Source organism: Cyphomyrmex costatus, unplaced genomic scaffold, assembly GCF_001594065.2.
Source record: "Cyphomyrmex costatus isolate MS0001 unplaced genomic scaffold, Ccosl1.0 scaffold193, whole genome shotgun sequence".
Lineage (NCBI taxonomy): Eukaryota > Metazoa > Arthropoda > Insecta > Hymenoptera > Formicidae > Cyphomyrmex > Cyphomyrmex costatus.
In genome coordinates, this window is record NW_017275965.1 from 6,344,941 (window position 1) to 6,365,950 (window position 21,010).

Consider the following 21,010-nt stretch of genomic DNA (forward strand, 5'->3'; position numbering starts at 1 on the left):
CTGCTTGCAAATTTGCGGATTTTTTAAAATACATTAACCCATATTTCGACCGCACCTTCGTTCCGAAGTACGAGTATGCCTGTTAGACCGTTTATTTAATATATGAATCATTAGTGTCGAATTGAAATGAGAAATAATTAATAAATAATGATAAATGAAAACTACAGACATAACTGTCCAATGGATATTATTGAAAGCACAGTAGAGGATAAATATCCTCAAAGGGTCAAATTCGAGTATAAATATAGTAATAATTTATTTAAGTAAGAGAAACCATGCGCGCAAAACTGCAGAATCGTAAACTATTCCGCACAAAAAGTCGAAAATCGCCAAAAATTCTTAATAACTTTTTTGCAAAATGATGAACAAGGAAGCACGATAGCTTTGAATGCTTATCTTCTCCGTTAGATAGCAAATCCAGAACCTTTACAAACAAGCTATAGTAAAACTTTCCTCGATTGCGGATGCTACATGATTCCAATTTATGCATGCTTGGATTTTCAGAAAGCCTTTGATTTGTTATAGGACGCGGGAATATCCACACTCATAAATAAACCCTATTTGCATACGCATACACGTTCGTGTTTCGCGGCTTTCAAACTTCATTAGCCGCAAGGTGAGCGAATAGCCACGGAAAGAAGCGCGGAAACTAGAATCCACTTAATCTGGCCGATGCAAGATACACATTTCATGTTTTTATCAGTTTGCGACTTGCGTGAGCAACTATCAGCGAACATCAGTATTCGTCAAAAGCTCTTTGCCAATCGCATGGCTAATGTTTCAACGTATTCGAGCGGAAAATCAGAATTACTTGGCGCACGTGCTGAATAACATCCCACCTTGAGTTATCTTTAAAGACTGCAGGTAAATGTTCATTCGCCAGTTAAGACACAGTTTACGTTTCACGACCGAATTTCTATTTATTCCTTTTCCAAAGTTTATATCATTAAATCGTTACAGCTGATATAAATTCATATCTTTAAGTAGCACTCCTAAATGTTTCATTACAAGTTGGAAACGTTCATAAACGTTTTGTTATAATTTGCATGCTCAAGTCGCATGCTTACTTTCTAAATCTTTTTTTGATCGTCGGCACATACTTGTAAAAAATAAGACAAATCGTGTCACGCGCTTTGTGGATACGGGATAGGAGATTCCTAAGATTTTCTAATTTTCTCACCATCGCGATACAAGCAGTAAAAGGCAGTAATTACGTGAATCGGGTAATCGGGATTTTCGTAATAACACGAGAGACCGCGGCTGATGATCGCGTAGTCGTAACGAGCCGTTTCTAAATCGCTGAAATCGTGATATCAAAGTGTTTGCCCAGCCTTCGAACGCTCTCGCGTTCAGATATACGCGTGCCATCTTCGATGAGGAACGAGATGAAGCTTCGGCGGTGAATCATATAGTTTATCGCATGTCGAATATAACGGAATGTATGCCTCTCTTTTTGCACGCTCACAGGCATGTATACACCGGCGCTTAGCTACGCTTCGATATATTCTCGAAGTAACAATTTCGTAATCTCCTAATTACAAGGCGAAGGGTTGCGACGAGTATAGCCTGGCAACTATTAAAGATGTCTTACATGTTGAGGATACAATATCCCTCTTTATTTTAGAATAACGTCAACTATATTTTCTCTTAGAAAAATATAAGATCAAATTCACACCAATCTACAATCGTAGTAAGCCTTGCTGTTAAAAAAATGTTCACAATGAAATACATTATTTAGTTAAATTGGATACAGAAATATATATGAAGAAACATAATACACATACACTTCAATGACATATTTATTCAATAGAATTCATTTTCTCATAAGAATTGCATAATGCGAATTTCGAATTATGTTGTTTCTTAACTCCGTGACACATTTTTCTGGATACTTTTACTGCAGTATGCAGAAAGTGTTCCATATATGATTTATGTATTACACAAGCTTGTATACCAAATGTACAGTTAAAAATTATCGTACCTATGGTACGGTAGTCTCCACCTTCTCGTACTACGTATTTAATTATCACGTCGCTCGAAGCTTGAAATAATACACAATGTACCGTAAACCATGCATAACTAATTAGGCTAATAAACTCAGGGCGCGATTCGAGCCGGCACGAGAAATCCCTTTCTCATAAATACGTCTATTATCATAACTCGTTCATACGCGGGCGGTGAGGCGCGGAAGAGACGTAAATTTTCGCTATTTTCCACGCGTGATAAATTATCGCGGTCCCGATGAGTGCAACACACACAACGCCGTTTTTCTGAGGACGACGTGTAAGACTCTCTGGCCTATTCCGCCCACATGAAGGCCACGAGCCTCCCGTTGCTGGTCAGGCAAGCATCAAAGGCGTGTGTGCGTTACCATACGATAAATGGCCATTGATTCATCGCGGGCGGCATACGGTGTCACGATAATAAAATACTTCCATGTAATTAGGCCCGCGAGAGTACCGGCCGATACGCTCGACTAGTTGAACGCGATCGATCGATGATGATTATGAAATGCCGGATATGATGGTACTCGATTTAAATACCCGCATGCGCTATTAGCGCGTGGGTCGACTTTTGTGATACAACGAATGGGATTATCGTTTCGAATTGTTCCCAAAGCACCAATTACAAAACAATAATCAAACACACACAATGTAAAAACTTGCAATAAAATAATAATTTTAATTATACATCGTATATATTATATGTGCACCGCAAATGATGTACTATCGACAAATTTGATGTTAGTCTTTTTTTGGTACAAGACTTTATTCTTCAATTTTTTCGACATTAGAATAAGACAGAATTTAGTTCTCCCCCCTAAAATCTCGTTAAAAATCTATTTCATAATGTGATAGACATATTGAAAAATAATATGAATTTTTCACATCTTTTGAAAGTCTAAAACAGTAAACTGAGCTAGATAGAAGGAATATGATTGCACAAACGGAGGGTTAAATTACAAAGATATAACAATTTGTTGATTTTCTGTTTTTAATTAATAATTAAAATATTTGATCTATAAATATTTCATATTTTTGTTCTCCGTTAAGTATTACGCTATGCATTTTTCTTGGATAATCGATATTACTTAGACAACAATAACGAAAATTTCTTGTGGATAAAACACGCAACGTCTATAAATTATAGTTCTATTCAAATGTATGGTCTTAATTAATATTGATGCTAGAAGAGCCTAAATACTACCACCTGATCATCTTAGGTTGGATTAATCGTTTCGACCGTGTGTAATCATATTTTCCCGCCGAAATATCTACTTAATCACCTTTAGTATATTTTTAGTGTCTACCATTTCAGTACATCTACCTATTGCAAATGTTGGTCTAGTAGCATCGGCCGTAGGCGATGATATGGATCTTCCGTGCCGGATCCTCATTTCACTTCCTCTTTTGCATACCTGATATATTCTCCTGTTAAAAGTGTCTGATACTAAACACAGGATATGCCAAATTACAGGCAGTAATTTTGTCTATCTCAATGATACAAAATCCCCTAGGAAAACCATCGTGCTCGTAAAGTGATAAATTAATTTACAAAATATTAATTATACAACTATTAAAATTGACATAGTTCTATGATATACAAAACAGTAAGCTATTATATACATGAAATATTTCAATAATGTATGTATATAAAACGCAACCAATTATGTTTAGAAAATTCCTAAATTTAATTAACTGACAATGAAAAGCAACTCGAACGACTCAGCAAGTACATTTGAAAAGTTGCCACATCATAACGTTAGACATATAACTTTCAACTAGATTTTTACGAAGGTAATCGAAAGTTGCATATAGCAGTCAGCCTATTAAAACTAAAGTCGGATATATAACTGACACACAAGTGAAACCGGTCTTAAACAATCGTGTATTTACCTTTTCAACCGCTTAAATAATACCATATTACGCCCGATCTTCCGTCTGTGTGCATATTGCCAGACGAAGATTAGTCTCGGCCAAGTCACCACGACACGGCGGTGTGCCGCCGCCGTGAACGACTTTATCGTTGAGCGAGAGGTCGTAAACAGCCGACCGCTTTCACGAGACTTACGGCGGGTTAGCATGCAGCGTGCTCGAGTTCCGAGTTAGGCGAATCAGTTTGATCTGCGCATTAGTTTGAACCCCGTGAAGAAGAGGCACGGGCAATCGTCTTGCCACACATACGGCTCGCAGACACAGTTCGACCTGCATAAAATCGTAAATCACACCACGTGTAAATACGTACAGGGTGTCGCAATTTACGCCGCTGCTCGACCTCGTCGTCGTTCGTTCTTCGTCTAATTTAACGAGGATATCCAGCGGCTATCGCGCTGATATATCATGCTCCTTAAGAGCACGAGGTACAGAGTGCTTCATAAATTTTGTATAAAAGTTATTATTTAAGAAACATTTGAGAGGATGCTATATTTTTCTTTAATATTAAATATTTGTGTATATAATTACACTTCGCACGATGTTACCAAAATTAATAATTAACTACGCTATAATTAATTGGGGAACTGCGCACCTAATCTCTCTCTTCGTACCTTCCCTCCCCTCTCGCTCTTCTTGAACGTTAAATTTCTCGAATTACGCCTTGTCAATTTTCATACGAGAAAATCTCTCACTTTAAGTACATCGAAAAATCAATGAAGTTCAATACAAATTTCATGAAGCACCCTGTAGGTATAATTTCTCACCGCTACTCTCGAGGATTCTATTACACGTTCTGCTCACCTGCTGCGACCGTGTACGCGCCACGCGGAGAGCTACCTTATAAATCTACGATTCCTGGCACAAATCGAGTCGAGACGATTTCTCTTGACGTGACAACGTTTTTCCGATAATTAATGTGGATATGCCTAATCGAGTCGACGAATTGAGTCAATGGACGTCGAACGAGTTTGCTAATTAACCAAACCTTCTCATACGTCGCCTTAGATTTAATCGAGCAAGAACTAGATCGCAAAATTTTCATCGCGCACGATCATCGCCTCCGCAGATTTCCCGTATACGGGAGCTGCGGAAAAAGCGACGGTAAGAAAACACGTGACAATCGCAAAGACCGTCATCGTATACCATACACGCGGGCTCGTTAATACCCTCCAATCCGACTCTCTCGAAGCACCCGCTTGAACTTCGGCCGTGGTCGTTTGTCGTACTTGCACCTCTTTGCCCGGCGGGCGTAAACGCGGCACGACGCTGCGATCTCCTGCGCTTCCTCTTCCTGCTCCATCCCACCTCTTTTAAAGCGACCGCGGCTCGGCTAGGCACAAGCTCCGACCGGCTAATCGGCGACAAAGCGGCAGCTTCGCCAACTACGGGATTACAGTTAGGCACCCGGTGATCTCTCCAGCAGGGAATCCGTGGGAAGAGGAAAGGAAACGACTGGGGAGAAAGGAGAGGATATAACAAGGGAGTCTTGAGCTGCCGTTGCTTGAAGAACGCGGAGAATCAATGACGAGGAAGCAGAAGTGTGTTCGGATGACGTACTGAGAGACCCACTTCATACACCACGAGACTTGTAACATTAGATGATGGCTAGGGAAGCGGATTAACTATTTGTGTTTAACTTCCAATAATGATTAAATGACACTCTACTCCTTATTCTGAAAATGTTACAAATCCTTTTATTTTTATAAACCAGATATCTGTGACGATAAAAAATGTTGTGTCAGTGGTATTGCTCGCCAAAACGAACAAGTACAACTGTACTTTTAACAAGCTGAAAGATAATTTTGTTAGTGTTCTTCTTATTTAGCCGAGCAATTGACGATCATCATGCCCATGCATGCACTGTTATTTCAAGAGTGAGTAGAATAAGCACGTTATGCATATAAAGTCCTTGCATCCTGTGCACTTTTGCACAATAGGTGATTATCTAAAAGATAGCGTTTAGATTTCTTGAACGAACAGAGTGCGCTTCCGCCTGGCAGATTGTCAACAGACTTTCTCGTAAATTCCTACGTTCTCATCGCGTACCGCATTGGTACCACAAGAGGAATGGTACATGCAACGTGGACATGTAAACATTAAAGTGTAGAAGATCGGAGCGACGTGAGACGGTCGGAAAATCTCGCGAAGATTGCTCGAGACGAGTCGGAAACTGAGCCCCGCGGGCAACTTCAACGGGATCCCACGAAACCGAAACAACGTTGCGCTTTGTTGCAATCAAGGTGGCGGAATGAAGGAAGTGTGCACGACCAGACGAGGAGAGCACCGCAAGCGTCGAGCATTGAAGGCGGAATCGATGGATGGAGAAAGAGAAACGAGAGGAGCCTAACGAGACACGCGAGGAACTACCTTTGGAAAAGAAAGGCAGTATAAATAGGTGCGGGAATGTGAAGTACGAAGATACGTGGGTCGAACCGACGAAGAGCGGTCAGAAAATACTTCCGCGAGGATCTGCTTGAAGGTGAATCCGCACGGTTTAGTTTAACGAATCATCCGCAGCAAACGAAAAATAAACAACATAAATAATTCTTTTGAAAAAAAAAAAAAAAGAAGCAACCCTCTTTTTTACTCTATTATTTATATTTAAAGGGAAGGGGGGTCTATTTCTTAAATCTTACAGCTTTCCTAATTATTATAATTCATCATCTCGTTGCCTCAAAATATGGCACGTGTATACGTTTCAATAATAATACCACTACGTGGCTTGTCCATCCTATAAAGAATTATTTAACTAATTTTTTTTTAATTACATTGAATTATATTACATTATCATAGTCTACTTTTTTAATTATTTCCTTAGACAAAAACTTCATTCATTGCATTCGCTGCATTCGCTTTTCGTCGGAGACGATCGTTTAATATAAACCGTTTTATCTATAATAGCTGTTAAAGGGCAATTCACCTCTAAGGGTCTCGCGCGATCGTACCGAGTCCCGTAAGAAGCGCCGCGTGCGTTTTACTGTAATTAAAATTAACAACTGACGGCACGACGTGTTTCTTACCGTTTATTTCTCCCGTTCCAAGCACGCCAGAGCCCATTAGATCGTCGCCCATCGTCCCTGTCTGCCCGCGTACCAGTCAGCTAATCGGCGACAAAGCGGCAGCTTTGCCAACTACGGGATACAGTTAGACATACGTGGATCCGGCCAGCTGAGCGAGCCACGAAGACGGGCGGAAGAAAGGAGCGGAGGGAGAACACAAGGCACGCGAAGGGAGCATGAACGCTGAGGTGATACCAGGAGGTAAGAAAAGGTAACGAGAAGAGGAGTGTGTGACGATATACGAAACGGCGTTCGTGTGTGAGACATAGAGAAACAGAGAAGAGCATTCATTGAGACGAAGAGAGGCGGAAGGGCCCTTTTACGAGAAGAGGATATAAATGGATGGACGCACGAGAAACACGAAGGCGTGCGAACTGAGCGTGTAGCTCATGTTCAAGTAAGTGGATAGTTAACGTTAATGTTGCTGCAAGGGGTCCCTCCTTAATCGAGACACAAAAGAGTCGCGTATATCCCACACTCGGTTGCAATTAAAGCGGCCGAGTGCGCTTTTCCCTTTCACCCGATTACCGTTGCAGGACGCCGCTTCGAAGGAGGGATTGTTACGTGAACGATGTCGATATTAAACACGCCGAAAAAAATAGAGACTTCATTGGATCCAAAGTAAAGTTCGATGAAGTGATTTCCCCGTATCATAAAGATATTACATATCGCTTTTAATCGATCCTAGTATAGATTAATATCACTTCTAGTTTATTATCGCGAGATAACGCGCGATAACCATCACAATGATCGCATTTACTGCACCAAGAAAATCGAATGCTTGGGTATTATTCGTTTGATAATAATGATTATATCTCGCATTAAAAACTTCCTTTTATGTCCTTATAAATAAATGAATTTTATAAATTTATTCCATGAATTCTATAAATTCATTCATTTATTTATATAAATGAATAAATTCTATGAGTATTTATATATTTATATAATGCAAAAAAATATTTGGTATATTATTTTTACCGAACATGAACTTATTCAAGCCCATTTCTATCAATGCAGATCAACTTAGATTAATTTACTTTTTCTAATTCTTCAAACTAAAAGAAGAAAAAATATAGGGTGAACCAAGATTAAAGTTAATCTACATTGGAAATGGACATGAAATATATGCTCGTTTAAGCACTTAAAAAAATCATTATATCCTTCCTATGGTAATTTAAGGCAAAGCGTGTTTCGTGACGCGAACACTAGCGGGTTAATCTTTGGTCAGGCTCCTCTCAGCTATCGTCCAGCGACTACCTCTTCCCGCCGTGCGCTAATCGACGACAGAGAGCAACAACTGCGCCAACTACGGGAATACAGTTAGATATCTGCAGATCCGACCAGCTGAGCCTCACGGAAAGGGAGAGAAAGGGACAATGCGGGACGAAGAGCAAGGAGAACGGCCGAGAGAATGGCGCACTCGACAAGGTAGAATCACGGTAGAAGGGAGAGAAACGGCGGCCTGCCGGGGAAGTATCTGCCGGTACTCGACGAAGTACGTAAATAGATGCACAGAACGGGCTGAAGATGCGGGGGCGTGTGAACCAAGGCTTAGGAGCCCTACGTGGTGGATGGGTGTGTCCCAGCTTCCGCATACTCCTCCGCGGTCACCGCGTGTTGTTATCTTCCGCAACGCGACGCGAGAAGCAACGCGGAGTCGCGTGTGTGGCGTAAGTACACGTTTCTGCCGTTGCCTGCTATATGTGGAGCATCTCAACGCGAAACAAAGGCTTACGACAAAAGCGCAGTCGACTATCGCCAAGTATTTAAATTTGGAAACCTACTATCTTATTTCACTTCTGCGATATCTCTTAATTTAAATAATCTGGAATATATAGATTTAACAATAATTTAAGAAGTATATACAATCGTAAAATCGTTGAAAACATCGTTTCAAATTCTTCCGCTCTTTAAATGAGTTTCGACGATCTAATATCGTCATATAACAGATAAAAATTACTATCATTTCTCAGAAAATTATCTCTTTTAAATACTTACCGGGAAGTGACAGGCTACACGTGAGAACGTGTTCCGGCAAGTCGTGGATAGTCCTTGGTGATGCTACTTCATCGACTCGCTTTTTGGTTCCTGAAATGAGAATGAAGGATCTTGTTACTAGAACATTCGCAATAACAGGGATACCCCTCAACCATTTGCATTCCAATTTGACAGCTGAATCGAATGCTAGCAAAAATCGGTAATTGGAACCAATAGTGTAGGGTCGGCTACACAAAACTGACAGCTGAACGAATCTTGATGTGATTCATCGAGATCGGTTCATCCCTAAATAAGATCGAATAACTATGAAGAATCGGAAATTAACTGACACACCTATAATTGAATTCATAAGAATATTTTGTAATATTCAATAAAATCTTTTTATTGTAAATTGAAGAAGCATTACTGATAAGAAAATGTTGTTGACTAAAATAGCTTTTATTTCTTTCCTTAAACAAATATCTTCGTAATAAATCTTAATTTTCACTTGCATTACGAATATTGAGATGTATATACGATGCATTAAGGCCTTAATTAATATTCACAAATAAGCATTACATATTGAAACGTTAAATACAATTAATTATGTTAATTAGTTTTGGTAAGTATTATGTATACATATAATATCATAATACTTGACACTTGATGGGTGAACATATTAATATTCATAACTGAGTATTAAATATATTAAAATGTTAAATAATAATTAATTATATAATTTTAGAGTGTATTAGCATTCGAGTGGTAGCATTCGACGTTCAATTTCTTCTGTTAAACAAACGTGCACGTCATGCTGAATTGTATAGAAAAATAAAAAACACATCTCTCTGTATGATGAATAATGCCGGTATGCTTCATCAAACCATTAAATACGTCTCTACGATTAATATCCGCTTTACGAGATACAAAGATCGATCGAAGCGCGCGTTCGCTACCGAAACGAAGTGCGTTTATCGATTAATCGCGATGGGAACGTGCTCATCGGTGGCCCGATGGCGAGCACGTACATCACGCACGTGCGTATGCCGCACGTGCACGCATCCAGAAACGAACGATCAGATTGTGCTAGCCCGCGAGCTTGACCTTGCGTTGAGAGGTTCCCTCTAATTCCACCTTTTAACCCTCGTCACCTTCTGTCAGAGACCGCAGCGAAGGTGAACGGCGAAATGTACGCATATTTCGCCTCTTCTTCAGCATATATATACGTATCGCAATGCATCACGCGCACAACGGAGCACTTTCTACCTTCATGAGTAACACGTCGAATAATATGTATCTCACGTCGGCATTTTAAATAGCGTTACTACCGCGAGTAGCCGGCGCGAATACCGGACGTCTCATTCATGACGGCGCAGAAATAATCGAAAGTAAGCGAGCGTGAGCGGCGTCTCGTCAAAGCGCATTCACTTATATGCAGAATTGCGCGCCAGAGATCTCGCGGGAAATGTAATCAAGCGTAAATCAATGCCACTCGATTTGCCTTTTCTCTATATATGTTGCGCTCTCTCTCTCTCTCTCTCTCTCTCCTTCCTTCTCTCACTTTTTCTTTCCTTTTTCTATTTCTCCGAGATCAACAACAATGTAATTAATGTTGATTACTACTGGCGTACTATTAACACGAACGGATTGGACTATTCTCCGCGAAACGCGCGAAAAAAGTTTATCGTTTACACTTGTAGACATTTAGTGCAGGTCGTTAAACCGGTTACGAAGAGTTATTCCCACGTATAGTATTGCCGCGAACTATCGGGACGTCGTACTGAGAAGCCACATGATTTTCGCGCTAGTCGCCGGCCACACGCCCTGGGTGTACTCAATTAGCGCACGCTATTTGCACACGGACGCTTATTAAGCGATTATAAGACGTTTCACCGGCGACGTTAATTGCGGGTTTGCGCGGCCTCGCGACGGTTCAGCTTTATCGCGTCCTCGCTCTTGTTAAGTAAATTGATCCGCAGCGAAATCGGGACGCGATTGCCGTCCATGATCTTGCCCGCGGGCCGCGCCGACTTTACGCTGATGCAGTAAAAGCGCTTGGGCTATTAAACGCGCGCAGAGATACGATCAATTAGTTCTCGCCGTGCGCACGTGAGAAGCGACGACGTGCCGCGTTTGTCCCAACGGGAACGTGTCTGCTGCAGATGCCACGCGAAACGCACGTGGACTGATCCGAGTACAAGTATAGGTATGCGCGCGAATAAAGTAAGCTGTATTGTGCGAACGTAATTTGAATTTGCGAGAGAACTTATCCACGAAAGTTATGCGATCAGATTAGAAATTTGTTCGTACAATTTTACTTTTAGAATTAATTGGAGCACGTAAGATCGTATTATTCATTTCCATCTCTGAATCATAAATCGCAAATTCTCTTAATGTGTCCAGCCGCTTATAAAAGTCTGTAACCGCACTTACATCGTGATATATATTCTTACTGTTATTATTCCTCCTATAGTGTCTGCGATTTAGAGAAAGTACGTTAATTTCTGAAACAGTCCGCGGATAATGTAGTTGGCACTATTTCTCTTGTGTTGAAAAGTTGAAATATACTGGTCATTTCAAACCGCGATTTAAACCTCGACAACAAAATATTGTAAAAATTATATTTTAATTTTTAAAAGGGTATGTTAAAAGGGAGACTTTGAACAGTTTAAATCATCAGATTGTTTCAAATAAACTAAACACAATTTTTTTTCAATTCTATGCATGAATTCAAAATTGAAACTTTTTATTGACTGTGTGATCTCGATTTAGAAATAGTAACACATAAGCAAAAATATCTCGATTACATTTTGTTGATCGAAAGAAACTTAGATTTGAAAAGAATAGAATCTTTAAAATATGTTTCTGTGAAAATCATTTTATGATTACCTATTTTTCACAAAGTTGCATAAATTTGCATTTTATCATTGAGTTGAAGAGATCGTTTTTTAATTTCATTTAATTGAAAAATAATTTTAAACGGATAAGAGAAAAATCCGAGTAAAACCGTATAAACATACCCGCAAAAGTGCTGCTAATCGCAAAACAATTCCAATCAATCGCCATGACGTTTACTAACTGTTCATGCATATCGTATTGGCAATTACCGGAGAATCCACAATGGCCGTCTCTCCTCGTATGGCTATCTGTTCCGGAATTGTTCTACCGTATTCAATCGATAACTAATATCGTTTTTTTCACATAGTTCGAATATCAAACGAGTTTACTATCGTTCACGTTGAAAACACAATCGGAAGTTCACTTTTACGTTTACACGAACGGCGATGACAGGTATGACACGCGACCCAATTTTGCTGCCAGGTGCATTCACGCGATTGCGTCCGTATGCAGGAACAACGGACCGGTCTTCTCTTCGTGCCCGCATAGCTCGGAACGGAGAATGACTTCGCGAATGCGGTTTTGCGGTATGCCGGCAGCCGTAGCGAGATTCACATGCAAATTTCCACGCTCGGACTCATTACGCCGCGGAGGAATGGAACAGAAGAAGGGGAGAGTGTTAATTACGTGGTAATGACGTCCACAGGCGTGTATATTTTACGAGACAACGGACCTGACGCCGCGCCGCCACAAACGCAATTTTACGGGAGAGGCGTTGTCGGCGCAACGGCGGAAACAAAGACAGACCGTTAAAAAAACACGGTTATCGATGATTTATCGACGACGGTTCTCCGAAGAACTCATCCATCACTCCGGCGGAATTGTAAAAGAACGCGAAGCCTCCTCTCAGTTTCTCTTTCATCGCTATAATATCGCCTTCTGTGGAAAACTGTAAAAGAGCAGTTATCTAAATAAATACGTAAATCTTCATCGCTGTAATCTTCGAGCCAATGGTCAATAATAGAAGCAATGGCGCTCTTTCAACGTAGTGAAACAATGTATAAACTCTACGAGCATCGTTGATTATCTATCCTGTATGATTTCTACTAATGCGAGCAAAAAAATTACATAATTTATTTATAAAAGAAAACACAAACTATGTTGATAAAAATAAAAAAATTTTTATCTTTAATATAAATATTTACATTTTCTCCTTACATTTGTTTCTGAATTAGTTTCATATTATAGATTTCGTTAAACATTTTTCAATATTATTAATTATCAGTCAATTTGCGATGGACTTTACAGTTTATTAATCAAATCAAATTACCAGCAGAACGTTGTAGCTCGTATTCAAAACGTAGCGCTTTTATCGATAAATGCGCGCTTTTATTTTTAAATTTCATTTTATATATATTATATATATATACATTATTCTAAAATTCTATTAGTATGTGTAATGTGAACTATGTATTCAAAATGTATTCAGAATGCGGTTACTGCATGCTAACATCGCCGTAACCGCATTCTGAATACATTCCTTGTACGTATATATATACGATTGTTCGATACCGACAAGAGAATAACATACCTATATCTCCATGCATGATATCAAGTAACAATAACGATTAATATACCCTACACAGCTGATTATTATAAAATACGGCTCCCCTATCCATGAATTAACGGAAGCTGGTATCATTTTATTTCTCGCGATAGGAACTTCCGCTAGGGCAGGCGCGATTTCATTAATTTATCATTATTTTATCAATAGAGCCATAAATCACGTTCAATCATATTTACCTATTTGTTTCATTACTAAGAAACGACATAAACCGAGAATACGAGCAGTTGAAAATACCGTTCCCTCGATTTTCCGTAATTCATAAGCGCGTCGCTCTTCCGTCTGTGTAATTATATTTATTCACCGCAGTAAAATAACGCAACAGGACATTATCGTGGCGGTCCTAACAATTACGAGTGAAATTAGTTGTCGATAATAATTATAATTAAGCAGCGTACGTATCTCGGAGTAATAAACGGGAAGTGATTGTCGACCAATAGATCGGTGGACATTATTTATGCAAATTACATGTAGCTACCGCCGCGAATCCGCCATCGTGCTGGTTATCGTGCTTCCCTTCGAGCTGTTTCTCGAACGGAGACGATTTCTAATTTCTTATAGGCGTCGAAACGAACAAGTTCGAAATCATTGATAGATAATCTGCGCCATCGAACATCACCGCTGATCGATACAGCATCGGTTGTAATTACCGATTATCACGCGAAGAAAATCAGCTGACGAGACCGGCTGCCTCCGTTCAGAGATAATGCGCCTCCTTTGTGCGATGCACCGACGAAGAAACGATCGGGAGACACGCGACCGTATCTATTAGAGTCATAATTTAGAGTAAACAAATTTATACGAACCTGAGAATCGGGTATCCCGAGCGCGGGATTTCGCGGAAGGGAATACGGCGGAATCACGCGAGACTGTATCGCGCACACGGCGCAGTAAACGTCCAAGTGATTTGCGATAGAAAATCGCAATTATATTTCTGTAATAGAGACGGCTGAAAGAGATTACACGCCGATACGCGTAAATCTGTTTTTAGATTAGAAACTCGAGTATTATATAACTTCCGCTCACTTCAAGATTTACGGATAATCTTTGCTCAGTGCGATATTCATAGATATTATGTGATTTAACGCAGCCTTAAAATTTCGATGCTAGCGAGGATTGAAGGAACAAGAACGTCTAATGAACGTCTTTCGATCAATTAAAAGTACAGTAGGGTAGATAAAATGTGAAATGGAATACAATCGCATTTGTATGTAACTGTAAGAAGAGAATAATTGTCGAGATGAACGTTAAGTATATCGGCGAGAAATAATTTTCTCATTACAGCTAATAACATCGGAGAGTTCATAATTCACTTGAGCGAATGAACCTCGTGCGAGCGCAAAGCAGCTTCCTTCTCTCGGATCTGCGTGGGATCATTGACACAACGAATTGAATGGAAAGGAAGAAGGGAGAGAGAGAGAGAAAGAAAAAGAGAGAGATAATAAGAGCGGGAGATATATGGAGAAACGATCGAGGTCACCGATACGCAATCGGATGCCGCTGTTGCACACACGCCGTTTCGATGCGTCTAAGTGCAGCCGCTAAGAGTGTTCCTAAAAACAAGATATAAGCCATCTTCTATACAGTGACAGTGACTGTCGTCGGAATCGAGAGATCGTCCATTCTGGCGGTTGGCGATTCGAGGCCTTACCTTATCTCCGAGTTCTATCGCAGGAAAGTCGACACAGTTACATTCGTCGCGCTAAAATTTCCTCCCCAATTGCATCGCCAACGTAATTTTCTTGTTGAAAACAATAAATACTATTTTTTTACAAAAAAAAAACTAGGTGACCGTAAAAATCGTGACTTATATAGACAATAAAAAAAAACTATGCTCTTTTAAAAAAATTAATTAGAATATTTTATGAAAAAAAAAAAGTATCAAGTAATTAAACATAACGTTTAACAAATAAAATCTTATTCTTTTTGAATATTTAACAAAAATATTGTTTTCTCAATTGATAAAAGTGCAGCTAATATACGTTTATTGAGTATCTAAATAAGCCGGGTAACAAATTACGTTGTTAGAAAATTAAAAGAACATAGTTAATAATACAGCGGCACTTCGTCTTCGATCTAATAGTAAAAGCGCGGCCTAACGTCGAACTAATAATTATTACCTCCAGGATAATACCACTTTCCATGACTTAAGCCGATTAATCACGTTAGCATTGGGTCAGTTTAATCCCAGTTTTTAGCGTTTAACTTCCGCGCAATTCGATGCGCGCTAGCACGCGACTTAACGTCGTGATTTATAGTGCGAAAGCGCAATCAGGCGGCGCGCGATGATTTTATTTAGTGACCTCTCCTCTAGCACTGGTTATCGCGATACGCGGTAATTAGGAGCAGACGATGAAAAACGGCGTAACAAAATCCGCCCGTCGTTTTTACGCTGTGTGTGAAGAAAGTGAAACGACCTATTTTTCGGTTTTTGTTGCTCAACTTGGCGCAAAGTGTGTCCCTAATCGCTTCACTTTATATACGAGCACTCCGTTCTTCGCACGCGTCACCAATCTACTTTGGAATCAGACACGAAAGACCAAAGCACAAGAACGGAAGAACACTCGTCTCGCACTCGATCTCGTTTCGCCCGCGGTGGTTGCTCTTGTATTTGGGTTAATGCATGTTAACGCATCAAGTCCGAAACCACTCCCAGCGCTATAAATCTTCGTCCTTGGATTTATTGTCGCTGCACTAGACACAGTGTATCATCTCACGAATAGTTTCAACGCGGAATTATTGCCAGACCCGAGGCAAGCATTACTTGCGTGGTCACTCGTGAATATACTTCAAACTTCAATGACTAATCAAGCAAGATCCTCGATTTTTTTTCTAATTGTACATACAAATATATGTGATTGAACAATTTTCTTTTTTTATACTGTAAATATATTAAATGTATTTAAATATATTTTCTAAGATTCCGTTCCAAATATATCTATCAATCAATATATTACAACGAAATCTTATAGAAAACAATTGTTTTTTACTCTATTTTTACGCTTCTGTAAATCCATTGATTGAGGCATATTATTTTGTAATGCAAACAATACGAATTCTCCAATTTTTTGACCTGTGACTTTCCTATTTTATTAAAATCGTAACTTCGTGTCGATAACTGTTTTTCATACAATATGTATAAATTCACATAAATATATGTATGTAGTATTCCTTTACAAATCATAATCGTTACATCGAGAAAGCCGTATTGTGTCTGAATACAGTTCAAAACATATCGCGTCTCGTAGGACTCGACTCTTCAAAGATTTTATAGCATCTTATTTATGCAAATGTTTAAGAAACGAAGCGACCGAGTAACGACTTTCGGGTTACTGCTTTACTATCGGCAATGCCATTGTTGAAGAAATATCCCGTTTCTCTTTATCAGATGCACACACGAGCCGGATAATTTTCATCTCGTCACCGTTAAACCTCTCTCACGCTTGCATCAAATCTTAAAGTGTAAATACTTGCATGACGCCTACAAGTATTATTCTGAAATAGAATTTGAAATTAGAATTCCAAATCTATACTAGTTCTGACAGATATTTCAGACTGTAACACTGATTTTTGTGTTTCAATTGCATTTTAAGATTGACATATTTATTGTTAGGTAAAAACTTCCATTTTATTTATTTATTAAGAAATATAATGTGCGATTAAATAGATAATTCTAGTTAACAATTATCTGAAAATATATTTTTCTTATCTATTTATTGGTCCAGTCATTCCGTTATTATTCTTGACAAGTTTCGTTTAGTGCCAATATAAAAACATATGAATATATGAATACATGTTTAGAATTACATGGTATTATGGTATATACGATGTATTATAGGCTCCAGAGACTGTCACGTCATGCGTCTGAGAATTCTAAGAGTTTAATGCTCTTCGCAGGTTCGTCTTCGACGCGGCTGCGGCAGTGCGAACCTATTCGCCAGCAACGAAACCGCCTGTATTAGCATAAAGCGATAGGTGTCGCAGGCCGACGACTCGATTGACTCGTAAGCAAAGGTTGATTGGATCCTCTCGCTTTACGATGCGCCGTTTGCAATTTAAACGTTTCCATTCGCGACGTCTTGAGGTCTGGCGCAGTGTGTTTCCGCATGTCTACGACCTCTCGACATTTTCCCGCCGTTTCTTTGTTATGAAGATACGAAGGGTGGAACGCACGACAATTTTAACTTAGAAATCCCTAACGGATGTTTTGACCATCAGAAAATAACAAATGTATATTTCAAGAATTAAAATTATGCACTGATGAAATTATATTGTAGTTTCTAATATCGTACAATTATATTGTATAGTTTCTAAAATAAGATAAAGTAAAATAAAACAAAAAAGTGTAAAACTTAATTTATTTATATCTTTGCTTTAATTTTTTAATTTCTCGTAGAAATAATTTTACGATTGTATTTCCACCTAGAAAATAGAAAACAAAAGATGGTAGAAAATCAGAACTAATTTTTCTGTATACATTCACATACATGGATACAATGATTTCTTCTAAAATGCTGCTCGTACTTTCTATTCATTAGTAACACGCAATATCGAAAGCTTCGTGCTTAATACTCAAGCGACATTTAGAATCTTTCGGGACGCATAAAGTAAGATTGTAAAAATTTCCACATTATTTATTTCTAAATGTCAGTTCTAATTAAAATAATGTATCTTTGTTTAGATTATGAATGAGATAATCTCTGAACAAATCACACATACAATTCGCGAAACGGTTATTCAGAGGATCGTGAGCGATGTCCTTGTCAGATCCAGTAAGTCGAACACCGTGGCTCCTTGGGTGGTCTTAATCTTCAGTCTTTGCGACTTCCTTCATGCAAGTTCCGTGATTCTAATGCTATAGAAATCCATCGAGTGCTCATATATTAGAAAATTGTTTAGAATTTTTATATGGAATTTAGTGTTTTTTGCGAATAGCAGAATGAATAAAACGTTATTAGGTACGTTCTTATTTCATTTCTTGTGTGTGAAATAAGCGGAACGTCACGAAAAAATAAAGAGTACAATTTATAATCACTACAAACAAATAATATATTGTTCAAATTAACATATGTAAATCTAAGAAAATTAAAATATAAAAATGTCAATTCACAAAATAAATTTTGTATTTTAAAATATTTTGCTTCACATATTTCAGTTTAGTATAATGTATATTTAAGAAATATCTTTCTGCGAGAATGTGCTGTCTGAGAATCCATCGCTAAGTGATGCAAAAAATATGCAGCAAACGTAGCGTAGCAATCGAATGAATTCCCGATAAGTCGGCAATCTCCTTGAACCTGACCGATTTATCCTACGACAATTTTTACTGAGCATTATCCGACATGTTCTCCATTTGGAGGCATTGACAATGAAATCTGGCGCAACCGGCTCTTAGCGGAAGCAATTAACATCGCATATGGAAACTGGAAACGATTTACGCGACGATCAGCTTTCAAGCTGGAGAATCTCTCAGCGCGTCGATATTCTCTAGGAAGAGTCTGCTAAATACCATTAGACTTCCTTCGCGAATACGGAGCGTGCTAATTACCGGGGTCCGTGCATAATTTTCCGATCATACGTGTCGCGCGGAACATTTTTAGCAGACGTATTTCATCTTCAATTTTTCTGATTCTTTTAAATCAATAATACTTACTGTACCATGATTTATTTTAATATTATTATAGTATAATTCTCGCACTCTCTCTTTCAATTGTAAAACGTAATAGATTTTTGATCCATTTAAATTTAATACGTAAACTTTTAATTGTAGATTTTGCTATAGTACATATATCTTTTGAAAATCTTTTCTAATTTGTGTGATTCATTTGAGGAGAGAGATTCATCAAAGAAATTCATTTCAAAAATATCCTAAATTTTACTATGTAAATCTTTTTCTTTTGTAATGAATATTAAGCTTCATAATCTTTCGTTTTTTAATCAAATTAACATTATGTCACTATATATTGTTAATTAATTCGTGATTAATCCGTGTTGTATATTTAGATAAATGCATTTGAATGCATGTAATACGCGAGTATTACAAATATAATAAAAATTACGTAATATTTTTTCCGTAAAATATGATAATCCCATACAGTATTGGAGCTAACATTTTAGTTTGTTTATAATCGCTGTAAACTCTTATACACGCGTTTTAGATCACATTTATAATAGTCGCACAAGCTGTGTCGCAGATCGCAAGCTTATCGTGATAGCAATCTGAAGCGTTAGTTTTAATAGGCTTTCTACAATAAGCCATTACTTAAGTTTTAAGTATTAAGTCATAAGAAATTGACCACTCACAGTCGATTATTCTTCTCACATTCGATTGTGATTGGTAAATTTCTTATGATTTAACACTTAAAACTTAAGTAATGGCTTATTGTAGAAGGCCCATAATATTGATGCATCAGATTGACTGTCACAACAAGCTTGCGACCTACAACATAAATTGTGCAACTATTGTAGATGAGGCCTTACAGCTTACACCACTTCAATGAAGTACGACACTTTTTTCCATGCAAAAAAAAGACCCTGTGCACAGGAGGCCGCGCATTAATAAGAGGAAGTGTCTAATGGACTTCCGCTGCGTTGTTCTTTATTTTCTATAGCGTCCGCGGCCGTGCGTTTGTTTGTAAATAACGTCATGGCGTAATGGGCCGTGTAATGCGGCGGCATTTATTCGGCTCGTTGAAGATCGCTTTATTCACGGTTGGATCAAAAGATTCACCCGGCGGCCGTGTTACCAGATTTTACGATGTCGTGATGGCAATTTGATCGCTATCTGCATTATGATTAATAGCGACAACTTCCCTTTTCCACCTAACGATCCAAGGTGCGCCTCGACAATTGACAATAATACGAGAATTTTGTGAAAGCGGACGAGACGATCGTCATTAAAAATCCAACGAAAAAAAGAGCTCTGAAAAGTATATACTCTTACACTTTCATTTCACATATCATAAAATATTATGTGTCCTACAAACAATAATGCCATAGCATACATTCTTTCCCAATGTAGAAATAATATTAAAATGATAGGTTATCTCTTTTATGTCGAGTTTCTAATTAAAATAATGACAGCAATATATTTATTAATTTAAGAGAGACTTTACTGCATTAGATTGGTAATAGCCATTCCGAAGAAGCTTATATGATCGGCGTTAACTTCATCAAAAGCATCGTAATTAACGTTTCAGAAGGCGACGCGACGTTTACGGTGAATAAAAGTCGCAGGGGGGAGAAGCTCATCTAACTCAATCGTCGTCGACAGGCGTAATAAGGCTCCGAATTAATCCAATTGTCCTGCCCGTAATTGAATTGCGTAAGAAGCGAGAAATCGATAAACCACCCTCGCGATAAGTAGACACGATCTCGGAGGGGCAAACAGTTGGGTAATCTTGCTGTTAGCTCGTGCAAACAAGCAACCCCGCATACTCGGACGCGATGAGTGTAATTGCGGAATACGATTGGCCGAACAGACGATAATTCCTTGCTTTCTCGTCCCATACTCGACACGCCGCGCGTCGAACGGAGGAACGCGCCGCGAGAGGTGAACAGCCTCCATTGTAGAAGCC

At 38.7% G+C, this 21,010-nt stretch overlaps 1 protein-coding gene across 1 annotated transcript in view; it reads right to left on the reverse strand.

The window, feature by feature from the left end:
• LOC108772663 (uncharacterized) overlaps window positions 1-21,010 on the reverse strand; it is a 53,823-nt gene that overhangs the window by 23,894 nt on the left and 8,919 nt on the right. The window contains exon 4 of the mRNA XM_018538235.1: window positions 8,993-9,082. Within this exon, the coding sequence (XP_018393737.1) occupies window positions 8,993-9,082 (90 nt within the window). The remainder of the gene's footprint in view (window positions 1-8,992; window positions 9,083-21,010) is intronic.